This window comes from Ovis canadensis, chromosome 20, assembly GCF_042477335.2.
Source record: "Ovis canadensis isolate MfBH-ARS-UI-01 breed Bighorn chromosome 20, ARS-UI_OviCan_v2, whole genome shotgun sequence".
Lineage (NCBI taxonomy): Eukaryota > Metazoa > Chordata > Mammalia > Artiodactyla > Bovidae > Ovis > Ovis canadensis.
In genome coordinates, this window is record NC_091264.1 from 18,724,892 (window position 1) to 18,740,146 (window position 15,255).

Below are 15,255 nucleotides of genomic sequence, written 5' to 3' on the forward strand. Positions count from 1 at the left end.
ACTAATTACAAATATTTTCTGACAGTAAATCATACTGTAAAGCATGTAGTCAGTTAAGATAATAAAATTTAGCAGTATTAATTTTTTTTTAATTGAAAGATTTAAAAATTGGAGTATTGACTCAATGGACATGAGTTTGAGCAAACTCCGGGGAACAGTGAAGGACAGGGAAGCCTGGCACGGTGCAGTCCATGGGGTCGCAGAGTCGGACACGACTGACAACTGCTTAAGATGTCCCGGTAGCTTCAGCTTTACAGTGAAGTGAGTCGGCTAGATGTATACATGCAGCCCCTATTTTTTTGCGGTTTCCTTCCCATTTAGGTCACTGCAGAGCAACATTTAGTGGTATTTAAGCTGCTTTTTTAGACCCGAAAATCTTAACCATCAAAGGCTTGCTTCCAGTTTACATTAGGCCCTTTCTTTCTGGTTGCTCTGGAGTCAGAAAGTTTTGACCATACTTTGGATCTTTCTGTTTCTTTCTGCTGTTTAGTCACATGACACTTTGCACATGCACAGAAGTTTGGCTCCTGCGTGTAAACCTCCAGAGTGTGTGTTCACGCAGACAGGGGGCCCGCAGGCCTGTGCCCACGTGCTGTGGGGGATGCTGGTCTCTGCCTCTGTGGACCCCGTCCTCGGCTCGCGAAGTAGCACAGGCCAGCATCACCCCAGGGGAGCAGGTTGGGGTGGGGACAGCCACGCTCGCAACCTGCTCTGACTGTGTCTGTCCGGCCGAAACTGACAGCGGGCTGGTGTGTGCCAGGGGTGTCCCTCTGTGGGAAGAGCAGAGCTTTGGGGCAGCTTTTGGTGGTTTGAGCTATAAACTAAGAAACTTAGACCAGCCTTGTGAACTGTCAGTTACCGTGAGTGTGGTTATGCGATTTATCCCCTGGGAGGGGGGATATATGTAGCGTGTGTATGTTAGACCCAACGTACACACGCCACTATCTATAAAATAGATAATCGGCAAGGACATACAGGGAACTCTACTCAGCACTCTGCAATAACCTACTGGGAAAAGACTGAAAAAGAGTCAATATATGTATATATGTAACTGAACCATTTTGCTGTGTACCTGAAACAAGAACGACGTTGTAAGTTAACTGTAGTCCAATAGAAACTTTAGAAGAAGCTATTCAAAAAGAAAAGAAGACTCTCCACCACAGGAAGATTTATGCTGTGCAGAGGAATTTTGAATAGAGGCCTTATAACCTCACATATATTTCTAAAAACTTTCACCCGTGGTGGATTCATGTCAATGTATGGCAAAACCAATACGGTATTGTAAAGTAAAATAAAGTTAAAAAAAAAAAAAGAAGAAATTAAAAATAAATAAATAAAAACTTTCAATTTTGAGATAATCATAGACTCACAGGAATTTTCAGAAGTAGTACCTAGAGTCTCATGGACCTTTTACCTAGGCTACATCTCTGGATTTTTAACATGTGGAGGGTGTGCCTCTGGCATCTTGAATTTTGCGACGCAGAGGTCAGGAAGACCACCTCAGGGCTGAGGGGCTAAACACTCACCTTGTGAAGGTGTCCCTGGTTGCTGTCTCAGGAATCGTGATTCAGGTCAGGGCCTGCATAAAACACTGCATGAATGGACACACAGGGAATGTTTTCTCCTCGTCCACTTTCTTGTCCGGATATTAAGGATAATCTGAGTTCTATAACCAAATATTTTAAATTGTGTTTTTGTGCATAGGTTCGAAAACACGTGAACGATCTCTATGAAGACTTGAGAGACGGACACAATTTGATCTCTCTTTTAGAGGTTCTTTCAGGAGACACCTTGGTAAGTTTTAAATTTCATAATTTATTCGGAGGAACGTGTGATCCTTTTCGCATATGACCTAGTATGTTTTCGGCACAAACTGTTCAGATTTTTGCAGCATCCGTCTTGTGAGCTGCTATGAATTCTGCTTGAAAAAAGAGTTCTGGTTAGATTCGAAAGCATTTTCAGACTTTAAATAGTGTGCATTTGGGAGATGGAAACACTTTGATGACCTTGCTTATGTAATCAGTTCTGTAATTAAAAGACTACTGCTGTTCTTCCTCTTACCTTGGTTTTTTTTTTTTTAATGCTTAGCAGAATTTGGATGCATAATATAACCCCCTATTAAAAGACTCACCACTAGCAAGGAAATAAGCACCGCTTTCTGACAGATGGTCTAACCCCCTCCACAGGTGTCATCTCCTTTTCTGTGAACACCCCCCCCTCGGTTACCCGGTCCCTTCATTATGTTCTGTTCATGCTCTTCTTTTCATTTCTGGTCTGTCTTGTGTACTTGCTGTCCTGTCTTCTGTCTGTTATATTCATTAGCCAAGGGAGCGAGATTTTTTGAAGACCTTACGGTTGGTGAGTGCCTCAGAAGCATGCGAATATGAACAGCATGAGGATGTGGAGGATGAGGATAAGGGGGTAGGTGTCGCCCCCGTAACTCGACTAACCTAGCCGGTACAGTGCGGTGAGCGCTAACACCATAGAGTAACCCACGGCTTCTGGCTCCTGTTTAGAAAATGGTGCAAAGGCCCCAAGACCCGCAGGGAGGTGGATGTGTGTGGACCAACAGATTGGACAACGGACATATTTTCTCTTTAAATGTATTTCTGTATCTCTTGCACTGCATGGTATTTGAACATATGTGCTTAAACTATAGGATGGCATCTGAGCTAATGAAGTTTATATACCTTTTGTGTAAGTGTGAAGGTTTACAATTACAACCAGCCTGCTAATTTTTATGCATATCAGTTCCACTTTTGAAATTGATATTTCAGACATAACTGCTCATTGCTTTAATGGAAGGAACGTATGGACATTTATTTTATATTTAAGACTATGCTTTAAGGCATGCCTATTGGCAGTTGGTATTAGATGGACATTCTCTGCCTGCCTTATCTGTCTCACTTTCTTTGGGGAGGATGTTTTAAATGCCAGGGTCCTGACAGAGCTGTCTCACCCCCGAGAGCCTCAGTCAGCTGAGCCTACCTCTGCAAGATGCGTTTCTTTGGCCATCAGATCCCCAGGGCCCCCTGTTTTCACTGGAACGTGTGTTTTCTGATGCAGTGGGGATTCATCACCATCATTCTTATATGGGGTTATTTCCCCAGCCTGTGGTCCGCCGTCTGTTTAATTCTGCTGCCTTTGGCTTCAGCAACCTAGTCACGTTTCGGCTCAGCTCTCAGTTTTCTTTTTTTTTTCCCTTTGGAAGATTTTATGTGGTCAGTTATCAGCTCCATCCTTTGTAGTTTTGTTGAACATTTTCTCAGCTCTGTTTCCTTATGTTTTTCCTTCTGCTGACTTGTAACGTTTCTTAAGGGAAACGGCATCAAGGAAAAGAATTACGGTTTGTCAGTTTCCCTGACAGAGCACGTCATCACGTCCATCCCCAGGCAGTGTCAGACAATTAAAGTCCAACCGATTGTGTGCAAAAATGAAAATAAAGAGGAAATATATTACATGGCTTTAATTGCTTTTCTCTCTCCTGTATCATGGCTAAGTAAACCTTGACTGCCTTTCTCCTTCTTAGTGGTTTTTATACTAACTGCATGCTACTTTACCTCATTTTCATTTACATGCCATACATGTATAATTTAAAAACCCTCTTGAGTTAGAGTTTATTAAGAAGGTAAATGGGGAATGGTATTTAATTCTTTGCGTGCATCCGAGGCTAAATAATTGTAGGCTAGACTTGTAGTATAGTGAATATGAAATGTCTGTATATTCTGTGGCGCTTTCTCTCTTCCTTTTGCTTAAATAAAATATTCATAGTGAAGGATCTGTTTAAATAAAACAGATTCAGAAAAGTCCCTAGTTTACACTGAATCTCAGGTAATTCAAAAAAATTAAAATATCATTAAAAATTTAATGGATTTCCCCAAACAGTAAATTTTTGACAGTGTGACGAGCATACGGTGTATTTATATAGTATATTCAGTATATTTAGCATGGTCAGTGGTGTCAGAAAATATGATGTTTTTTATACCCTGCATTTTTCTCTTCTTAGCCCAGAGAGAAGGGTCGGATGCGTTTTCACAGGCTCCAGAACGTACAAATTGCCCTTGACTATTTGAAAAGACGCCAGGTATGATGTTTGAATTTCAAAGCTGTAATCGTATAGTACGGCACACATGTGACTGAACAGGGAACGAACAGGTTAAATTTGACTTTGAGTTAATCATTAACATTTAATATGATTTGATAATGATTTAATAATCATTAACAGAGGTTCTCTGGTGGCTCAGAGTGTAGAGAGTGTACCTGCCATGCAGAGACCTGGGTTCAATACCTGGATCGGGAAGATCCCCTGGAGTAGGAAATGGCAACCCACTCCAGTATTCTTGCCTGGAAAATTCCATGGTTGGAGGAGCTTGGCGGGCTATAGTACGTGGGGTTGCAAAGAGTCGGATACAAGTGAGCGACTTCACTTTCATAACATTAAACTTCTGCTTTTGTGAGACTGATATTTTTAAATATTTTTAAACGTTTGTTCCAAAGAAAAGGAAATTAATCATAGGTGTAAGCCCAGACGAATTATAAGTGGCTGCATTACCATCTGAGTAACAGCTACTGATTTTCCTTCTGTTGGAATGCTTTTGCCTGGGAACTTAATGACATTTTAGTAGCAACAGAATGTTAAGAATGTCAAAGAACAGTTATTAGTGGTGGGGAGAGAATATTTTTTATACTCACTTTGTAAAATTGCCCTTTTTAAAATAAAAGATAGTTTATATAATACTTAAAAAACTTTGCATATGTTTATTTTTAAAATGTAATAGTGAGGAGGCAGAAGTTCATATTTTATAAGCAGGTACAACTGGATGGTTTAGAAGCGGTTAAAAATAAAACAGTTCTGACAACAGCCCCCAACTCGCTTGAGGTTTCAGAAGAAATCGTGGGAGAAAAATGAACACCGAATTGGATTTGATCTTGATTGGGTACCACTGTGATTAACATAGTATCAGCCAAGTAATTGGTAGCTTTCAGTTAGGAGAAAAAAGGAGGAGACAGTGAAACTCAGGAGAATTGAAAGTGACTAAAAACTGAGAAATCAAAGGTGGCAACAGTTTTGCTTTTTAATGGAGAGGGAAAAAAGAGGAGAGGGTAAGGAAGAGAAGGAGACACCGTTGTTAGCCCTTCATTTGGTTTATTATGAACATCACAGTGCTTTTAGTTACCGCTGCTAAGTGGCTTCAGTCGTGTCTGACTCTGTGCGACCCCGTAGACGGCAGCCCCCCAGGCTCCCCCGTCCCTGGGATTCTCCAGGCAAGAACACTGGAGTGGGCTGCCATTGCCTTCTCCAATGCATGAAAGTGAAAATTGAAAGTGAAGTCACTCAGTCATGTCCGACTCTTAGCGACCCCATGGACTGCAGCCCACCAGGCTCCTCTGCCCATGGGGTTTTCCAGGCAAGAGTACTAGAGTGGGTTGCCATTGCCTTCTCCACTTTTAGTTACTAAATTCTAACAAATACTCAGTGCTTATCTTTTAAGTGTTATTGATATGCCTTACTAGTCTTAATTCTAGTGGGAGTTTCCAGAAGATTAATGGTTAATTGTGTCTCCTTGTCGAAATATTTTTGGTAGTGATTTGTCCAGGAAGTAAAATGTTAGGTATCATTCGTGATATTTAATTAGTTTTCCAGGAAGTGTTAGTTATCATTATTGCATGAATTTATCTGAATACATAATTTGACAGTTGATAAGCTTTACATCTGGTTATTATTGACATATTATTTTTAAAGTTTTGAATAGTCTGCTAAATGTCCAGTGACTTACATAGTTACTTATCCTGGTAGCAGTGTGTGGTAGACAAATGGAATTTGTGATAGAAGTGTGATAAAACTGTTAAAATTATTTGATGGTTCAGAATAGTTTCCTACTTAATTGTAAAATAATGCTTATTTTCAAAAGACAATATTATTTCTAGTTTAAAAACTTAAGTATTTAGGACTTCTCACTTGAACTGTGGTTTTGTTTTGACAAGTGTACTTTTAGTACTTGCCGTAGAAAACAAAGCCCAACGTTGATGTTTATTTTGGCTTTGTTGTTCCTCGGTAATTTGCAGCCTCTGTAAGATGCAGCCTAGGGGTAAAACAGTATTTTATAGGATTATTGGTATTAAAATTATTCCAGCTTCTTTTATATCTAATTTAGAATCATTTATGTAGGTAAAAATAACTCATGTGCTGGTTGAAAAGCATTTTGTTTTCTCTTTTCTCTTTTCACAAAACAGGTGAAATTAGTGAATATTAGAAATGATGACATAACAGATGGAAATCCCAAGTTGACTTTGGGATTAATATGGACAATAATTTTGCACTTTCAGGTGAGCCCAGTTTTCTTGTCATTTCTTTTAACCTCATTGATGGTTTTCAAGTGGTTCATGTGAAGGGTGAATTATGCATTCACATCCAACAGGGGAAAATAAATTTCAGACTTTGTTTCTCTTTTAATTTAGTTTTTTATTTTATATTGATGTATAGTTAACTTACAGTGTTGTGTTAGTTTCCGGGGTATAGCAGATTGATTCGTAGGCATGTACGTATATCCATTCTTTTTCAGATTGTTTTCTCATATAGATTATTACAGAATTTTGAGTAGAGTTTCCTGTGCTATACAGTAGGTCCTTGCGGATTATTTATTTTATGTTTGGTAGTATATGTCTATTAATCCTAGACTCCTTATTTATCTGTCCCCCCCTTTCCCCTTTGGTAACCACAAATTTGTTTTTGAAGTCTGTGCCTCTGATTCGGTTTCATAAATAAGCTCATTTGTATCAGTTTTTTTTTCAGATGCCACATATAAATGATATGATATTTAGACATTGTTTCCTAAACAATATATTTGTATTGTTCCCCTCAGTAACATGCTGCTTATGGACTTGGCACCTTTTTTCCTGTTGTTGAAAAGCTTAGAATGTTTTTAGAACAGTGCTTGTAATCTCAAGAGTTGGAAGACAGAGATTCCCTTTTATTGAATGTAGACCTGTTTCTTGGTTTATTGGCCAACATTACCTGATTTAAAATCATAAAAATGTTGTGACGGTCCTGGCCATCTGCAGTTTCTGAACGTGCCTGCTTTCTCCTGGTGCTGTCAACAGCTGATGACACTAGGTGGCAGTGTTGTTCTCACAAAGAGATTCCCTGCATTCGCGCCATCCGTGTTTCCTGTGGAGCTGTACTTTCTCAAACGAGATAGAAGGAGAGTAAAGGCATATTTATTACTATGAATTATTATCTAATTACCAGTGCCCTTTATCTAATTAAAAGGCTGCTTTTGATCCTTTGGTTTTTGTAAAAGGATACATTAAAAAAATAATCTTCATTTGGTTTAAGGTGAGTCCTACTGTTGGCGCTTGGTTTGGTTTATCAATCCCTCGGGACAGGGTCGTGGAGTGTCGTATTGGTGGGCACACGGCACGTCCACCCATTGATGGCTGTGTGGCGGGCCTTGGAGGAGAAAGACACGGCTTGCCGGCTTAGAGAGGAGCTGTGGTTTTGACCACGTCTTGGGAAGAAGAAGACTTATTTCTAATATTTAAAAACTTTTAGTGGGATACAGGGTTTGTAGGGGAGTGGTGGAAATAATGTAACTGGGGCTCATTTGGGAACAGGCTGAATCTGGCACATATGGACAGCTGTAGGAAGTAGAGTCCTGCAGGTTCCAGGACTCGGGTAGGCACTAGAGCATCAGAGGAGAGGACCCAGGGACCAGGAGACCAGGTGACTGGGGCCAGCTGGCCAGCCGATAGAGCAGCTGATACAGATATATTAGGCAAATGTCCGCTCAGCGGGGCTTGATGACTGGGAGCTGGAGTCAGGGACCCTCATCACTAGAGGCCCATCCTTAGGGGACCTGGGGTACCGAGCAAGGCAGGGTTTGGGGCCTGGCTCCAGACCCGAAAGCTTGTTACTGGAACAGGTGAAGTCTAACTAGAATGGGCCATAAAGCAGAATTCACATGGAGTTGCTCAGCAACTTTCCCAGGGATCCAGAACTTGTAGGGTTGAAACTGCAGGAGACCTTTGGAAACAGTCCATTGTTACCAACAGCTGATGACACAGGCTGTGTCTGGATTTTGCATGTCAGAGTCGGGGCTCACCCAGGCTCTGGAGGGAGGCACAGCTGAGTGTCATCGTCAGCTCTTTAATCTGTGGCCATGAAGACATTGAGCAAGTCACCCAACCGTCCTGCACCTGAAAAATGATGTTTTAGAACTCTGTATGGACTCCAGTAAAATCAACAAATGACCGCAGGCCGCAGTCAAGGAGATGAGTGAAGAGGGGGAGGTGTTGCCCTCAGAACGGGGTGTTAAAGGCCGGGACTTAGGTGCAGAAGAAAAGGTGAATCCAGGGTGGTGTTTTGGGGGAAGACAGGATGGACTTGTGGGGTTGGTTAAAGATGCCGCTGAGCCGTTAAACCCGGGAGGTAAAAAGCCAGCAGACAGCCGGTGGTGGGGGAGGTGAGGGGAGAGGGAAAGGCCATGGCGTTGGTGGACTTGACGTGTGTCAGGGGACGGGGGGGTCCCCTGGCTTCTGTCTGCCAAGCAGCTGTAGATGCGGGCGGAGCGGAGCCTGGGAGTCAGAGGTGCTGCCGATAAACCTGGGGGTCTCCAGAAGGCGAGAGTCCTGAGTCTGTCAGAGAGGAGGGGCCTTCGGAGGGGCCGGTGGAGAAGAGCAGAGAGAGAGGATGGAAGTTTGGGGGAGACCATCCACCTGGGGACACAGAAGGAGCGGGGGGCCTGGCCCACAGCCGGCTGGCGTCAGGGACTGCCTGCTTTCCCTCCAGCACCTTCCCGGTCCTGCAGCGCCCCCTTGTCCTTCTCTTTATATTGAGAAGGATTTGTCACCCCGGATTATAGTCAGTTTTACCAGAATTCTCCTAAGAGAGAGAAACGTGGACTTCATTTCTTCTTGTAGCTGCAAGAAAATGCAGCATTGACGGAGCCAGGGGAAGAGAATGTCAAGAGAAGGGAACGGTGGGCAGCGTGGAATGCCCCCAGAGGGCCTGACAGAGTTAGGAGTGAGTGCAGTGGGTAGTTTTGTCTGGGAAGACCCCGGGGGTTTTGGGGAAGGTCCATTCAAGTTCCTGAGAGCAGAAAGTAACAGACCGAAATGTAAGTGGTTGGAAATGAGGCAATGTGTATAGACCCTAAGTTGAGGGAAATGGAAAGCAAAGAATCGTTAAAGAAAGAATTATATATTAAGTGTCTCTGGAAGAGAGAAGTTCAGTTCAGTTCAGTTCAGTCGCTCAGTCGTGTCCGACTCTTTGCGACCCCATGAATCGAAGCACGCCAGGCCTCCCTGTCCATCACCAACTCCCGGAGTTCACTCAGACTCACGTCCATCGAGTCCGTGATGCCATCCAGCCATCTCATCCTCTGTTGTCCCCTTCTCCTCCTTCCCCCAATCCCTCCCAGCATCAGAGTCTTCTCCAATGAGTCAACTCTTTACATCAGGTGGCCAAAGTACTGGAGTTTCAGCTTTAGCATCATTCCTTCCAAAGAAATCCCAGGTTGGATCTTCTTGCAGTCCAAGGGACTCTCAAGAGTCTTCTCCAACACCACAGTTCAAAAGCATCAATTCTTCAGTGCTCAGCCTTCTTCACAGTCCAACTGTCACATCTATACATGACCACAGGAAAACCATAGCCTTGACTAGACAGACCTTAGTCGGCAAAGTAATGTCTCTGCTTTTGAATATGCTATCTAGGTTGGTCATAACTTTTCTTCCAAGGAGTAAGCGTCTTTTAATTTCATGGCTGCAGTCACCATCTGCAGTGATTTTGGAGCCCCCCAATATAAAGTCTGACACTGTTTCCACTGTTTCCCCATCTATTTCCCATGGAGTGATGGGACTGGATGCCATGATCTTTGTTTTCTGAATGTTCAGCTTTAAGCCAACTTTTTCACTCTCCACTTTCACTTTCATCTAGAGGCCTTGAGAAGAGGACCAGCCAGAAAAGTACCAACATAAGTCTTGTTTCTTTTTTTAAATTTATTTTTTATATAAAAATAGTTGATTTGTAACACGTTACTTTCTGCTATTCCCCAAATGTTTCCGTTTTACACACACACAGTATTTTCCATGTTTTTTTCCATTGTGGTTTATCACAGGATGCTGAGTATGGCTCCGTGTGCTATACAGTAGGACCGTGTTTATCCATTCTGTATATAATAGGTAATGCATGTGCTAATCCCAAACTCCCAAGGCTTTTGCTTTTAATATGATCCTGTGGCATATTTTATGAAATCCAGTGTATTTTAGGACCTGCATTACAAGATATTATGACTGTTAGATTATCACCAGTATTTTAAAATTAGATCAAGGTTTATTTAAAATGGAGCATTTCAATGTTTCGTATAGAATAGAAATGTTCCTTTTTATTTAAAGAAATACTTTTAATCCTATGATACTTTAAGATTAGAATGATTTTTTATGCCAAGACAGAAGGCTATTTATAGCAGTGGTAATCATCCTCACTCAACATGACTGGGACGTTTTTCTCCTCTATACTTTGCATAAATAAGGGAAGTGATTTCAGAAGACCAATTTATTTATTGATTTAAAAAGTTTTATTTGAGCATCACAAATTGACTGTCTGTTATAGCTGGGCAGTCTGAAGGTTAAGTGTTGCCAGTACAGTAATCTTGTGTGAGTTACCCTATGCTAGGTCCAGAGATACTATGTAACCGACTAGGGTTCTTGGCCTCCTTAATCAATGGCAGTCGATGAGAGGCCAGATAAGAAATTCAGGCAGGGCTTTCTGGGGGCTCCTGGCTGCAGCATGGAAAGTGAGAACAGGTTCCCTGCTCTGTCCCTGAGGTGGGATGAGCGCCTTCTTCACGTGGGGTCAGGGTGGGGGCCTGACCGGGGCTTGGGCTGGAGGCGTGGCTCAGGTGGTGTGCCCACCCCTTTGGTGGTGGTGTGTGCAGGGGGCATGCTCAGTACCTTGCTTTTGCTCTGGGCTCTTCAAAAGTGGCGATTGGGTTTTCCGGTCTGTCTGTATCTTTTGCCCAGAATTTGCCCCAGCTGTGTGCATGCAGTCAGGTTTAGTCCCATGCGGTTTCTTTGTATTTTGTTGCTCCAGGAGAGGGTTGCTCAGGTGCAAGTATTGCAACAAAGGGTCCCAGATCCCAGTCTGTCTCACCAAGATGATGGAAGAGTGTTGCTCTGTGTATTGGGAGAATGTTTGTAATACTGACTATAATCTGGGCTGTTGAATCTGTCACAGTATAAATAAAAGTAGGGATGTAGAGGAGGGTGTGTTTCGGTGGGATTAGGAAGGTCTTAGAGAATAAAGGAAATTGGCCCTGATGTTGTAGACAGGCTTTGCAAGGTGAATGCCAGCTAACCAGGCAGAGACTGCAGTGGAGCCGTTTCCGGTGGGGGACAGCAGTGTGCAGTGGCCTGAAGAGGGGCAGCTTCTGGGCTTGGTGGGGCTGGAAGGAAGTGCAAGTTAGTGGGTGTACCTTTGTTGTGTTAGTGCTCACGCCAGCCACTGACTTCTAAGTTCTCTTGAAAAACGTCCCAGTGCCAATGAAGACATTGAGAATAAATTAAAAGCAAACCAGCCGGAAGCTTTATTTTTACCAGCTTGTCTTCTAGGATATAATTCTTTTTTCTGATAGAGATTGTTTAATTTCCTCTTGAAATGTTTAAGGAAAACCTCACCATGCACGTCTGTCAGTGACAATTATCAGGCACATTGCTAACTTGACTATTTAATTGAATAGCTTCGTTTAGAAAAATATGAGTTCCATTTTTGGATCAGTCTAAAGACAATCTAGAGAAAGTCAGTTACCAATTTTTTTTTTAATTAGTCAGCTGATTTTAACTTTTGTGTAAGACTAGTCATATGATACTAATTTCCTTTTTACCATATCAGTGACTCAGTCTTAGAAAGAGGCACACCTTGGGTCATCAGGCTCCATTCTGATTTATTATTTATACTGCACAGCCATGGTAAAACTGCATAATATTTAACTAGGGTACAAGTATAAAAGTTCCATGTAAAGTTCAACTGCCTTAAGTCATGTGTAAGAACACACAGGTGTTTCTTTTGGCTAAGTGTTTCAAGCTTGAAATCATAAAATTTATCAAGCTACTCATATGAAAATGCTAATGATCATAGAAAGAGAAATGGCTTGGAAATTTGTCATATGAAAAATACGACAAGCTATTTAAAGGGATTGATTTTAGAAATGATTTGACTAGAATGTTGTAGGAATTTAGCATGTATTCTCTCTCCTTCAGCTGTGGATCACTCTGTTTTTGTTCTTTTGGTTTTTTGCGTGTGTGTGGTTGCTGTTTTTAAATTAGTCTTAATAGAGTTTATAGAGGTTTCTGAGCCTAGTTTTTGGGGCAAGTGCCAACATTTGTTTGTGTTTCTTAAGTAAAAAAGTTGTACAGTCAGGAGTCTCTGAAACTAAATCTGAAAGGCACTTTGGAACTAAGTTTGAAAGGCACTTTGCTAAACGTCTCCTGACTGGTATTTGCTTTCTGTTTGCGCTCAGATTTTTCGCATCGCCAGTCGTTCCAAAGGTTAGAGCAGACTTGGGTAGTATAACTACATTTCAGAAGACCGAAAGGAAAGCGAGGGTCAGAATGTTTTTGTGCAACAAGGCTAAGGGTTTGCCTTGAAAGCTCATCAGCATGTCATTTGACAGTGAGCAGTGATGTTTGTCTAAGAGGATTGCTGGCCAGAAATAAGCCACGGCGTCTAATGAGACCCAGGGCTGGCCGGGCAGGATGCCACGGCGTTTCTTGCGGGTGCCTTTCTCATGAGCAAGATGGCCTCACGCTGAAAAGGATGGTCACAAAGTCTGAGGAGTTAGGCTGCGTGGAGATCTGAGGAAGCACCGGCTTTTGAAATGAGGGACTCTGTGCAGCTGTGAGTTTCTGCAAATCAAATGGGGAATGTCTGTGGATGTGTGCGAGCCGAGAAAGAAGAACAGTATCTGGATCCTGCCAAAGCTCCTCTGAGACCTGAAAAGTACTCTGCTGGAAGAAGAAAATACTTTAGACGGGACCTGACTAAGAAAGCAGCAGATGACTTAGAGTCAGGAGGGCCTCGGCTTGATGATGAGGGGAAGAGAAGCGCCCGCCCGCTCTCCGGGGGACAGGCAGCCCCCCAGGCTCGGGGGCTGGCGCAGGAGGTAGGGGCCAGCCCTGGCCTCACTCTGCAGGCAGGGGTCCAGCCCCAGACGGCGAGTGGTCAGTGTCACCCGGGGGGCCCTTCTCAACATCAGGAAACCCAAGTCAGAGTCAGCAAACCAGAGGAAAGGGTTTCAGAAAAAGACAGCACCCCCTACCATGCAAAGAGGAAGGACCACTTTGATGATGTCCACACAAGAAAAAGAACATTCCAGAGAAAAACGGGTGGCTTTTCTTCGCAAAAGGCAGCCAGCTTAAGTTCCATTCACTGTGGTACAGAGAGATCACTTGAAAATGGTGGGGTTTCTGAAGATCCATCCAAAAATGACAGCAGTATTCAAGAAAAGCAAAACACGGAAAGATCTTGCCTTCAGGAAGCACACCATTTCCAGTTTGGAAAAAAGAGATGTCCTTCCCTCTGTGATAGTATGTCCTTCCCTTCCAAGGACACAGAGGAGGTAAGTACAGCCGGGTCCTGAGTTCGCCGTGTAAGGACTCCAGGTACACGTAGCTGCTGGGGGTTCTGCAGCTTGTCCTTTGTGGATGCTCTCTTTACGGTCATCTCTGTGAAAGCTCTTGATGCATTTCACCAGGTTGGACTGTGATTTTATTTTTTGTGATGCATTCTTTAATCATGATTTTATTTTAAAGCCTTTACATTTTTGTTGTTATTGGAAGACTTGGCACGTCTTTTGAATTTCTGCAGTTAACGTTTCCTGTTTTTTCCAATGGAATAGCCTTGGCAAACAATAGTTAAATAAAAAAGACAATTTTGACAAGACGGATGTAAGGAGGAGACACTGCAGTGATCAGTCAGTCTGGACTTGCTGATCCGTAAGTTTGACTGCTGATACAAAACACAAATTCCAGTTCTCTGTGTCCATACATAGGGACACTCACATAACTGCTTTCAATTCCATGTGTGTTTGTGTTTTGGGGGCAGCAGGCACAGATAAAACTGACTAAATCTGTTCTCTCTGATACATGAGTTCCTCTCCAGCCAAGTCTAAAATCAGAACTCACTTGGACAGCGGGTCATAGGAATTTGCTTATGACTCAGACTGCCAGGAAGTTGCGATCTTTATTCCTAACACAGATATTTAGCATTAGGCAGAGTTACTTCTCTGGGATTTTTACTTGTCTTTAAAATGTAAAATATTGATATACTTGCCCGAGAAGCCCATCACCCAAGCAATGTCCTATACATGTTAGTAGTTGACAGTTGATGAGTTTTTCTTTAAGTTGATGACTTTGCCTTTTAAGAAAAAAATCCAGAAATAAGAGCTAAATGTGATATGAAACATTTGTGGCAAAGTCATCGTATTGTTGGGCAGAGATTCTTTGCCCAGGGACCAGATGCAGCTTTATTCGGGCCAGTGTGCGTGGTCGTCATTGGCTTTCGTTGGCCCTCCTGAAGCTGGTTCCTGTTTGCGTCCACCCCCATCCTTGTCAGCGTTATGTCACGCTTTCTGTTCACATTTTACACTGGTTACATTGAAAAAGAAAGCATCCGGTCTAGTCCATTATCCGTGTAGGTCTGACGTGGAGGTCAGTGTGAAAGCAAGCTGCTTGGTTGCTATGTGTTTATGAACGTAACCGCTTGGCTTTGCTCACATATGTTTTCCGTCTGTTTTTTGTTTTGCTTTTTTATTTGCACAATTTGGCTTCAGGGAAGCCTTACATGTTTTGATGAGTGGAAACTTAACATCTGTTTCTTAAGTGGTACATAAGCCTTTTCCCCCCCTTGAGTTATCTTCATGCCAAGGACTTTAGCCCTTCTTTATACTTTGTGTAGCTAATGATTTTTGAAACGTCAATGGAAAATACAGGTGAAAATAGGTCATAAACCTGTCAACCAGATTTGTTAAATAGTTGTGGTATGGAGGTACTTAGCAAAGGCTCACATCTATGGGAATGCCAAATGGAATGAATAGTCTTATTCTTTCACTTTTTAAACAGTTTTTATTTTATACTGGAGTGTAGTTGATTGACAATGTTGTGTTCATTTCAGATGTACAGCAAAGTGGTTCAGTTAGACATATACCTATAACCATTTTTTTTTTCAGATTCTTTCCCTAAGGTTATTACAGAATATTGATC

At 42.4% G+C, this 15,255-nt stretch overlaps 1 protein-coding gene across 10 annotated transcripts in view; it reads left to right on the forward strand.

The window, feature by feature from the left end:
- DST (dystonin) overlaps nt 1-15,255 on the forward strand; it is a 525,807-nt gene that overhangs the window by 265,469 nt on the left and 245,083 nt on the right. For 7 of the 10 annotated variants that reach the window (XM_069564074.1, XM_069564071.1, XM_069564073.1 and 4 more), the window contains 3 exons: nt 1,705-1,794; nt 4,007-4,084; nt 6,235-6,327. In XM_069564074.1, coding sequence (XP_069420175.1) covers nt 1,705-1,794; nt 4,007-4,084; nt 6,235-6,327 — 261 coding nt within the window. Of the gene's footprint in view, nt 1-1,704; nt 1,795-2,322; nt 2,359-4,006; nt 4,085-6,234; nt 6,328-11,993; nt 13,614-15,255 lie in introns of those variants that run through there. The other 3 variants (XM_069564068.1, XM_069564070.1, XM_069564069.1) reach the window with 2 other exon arrangements.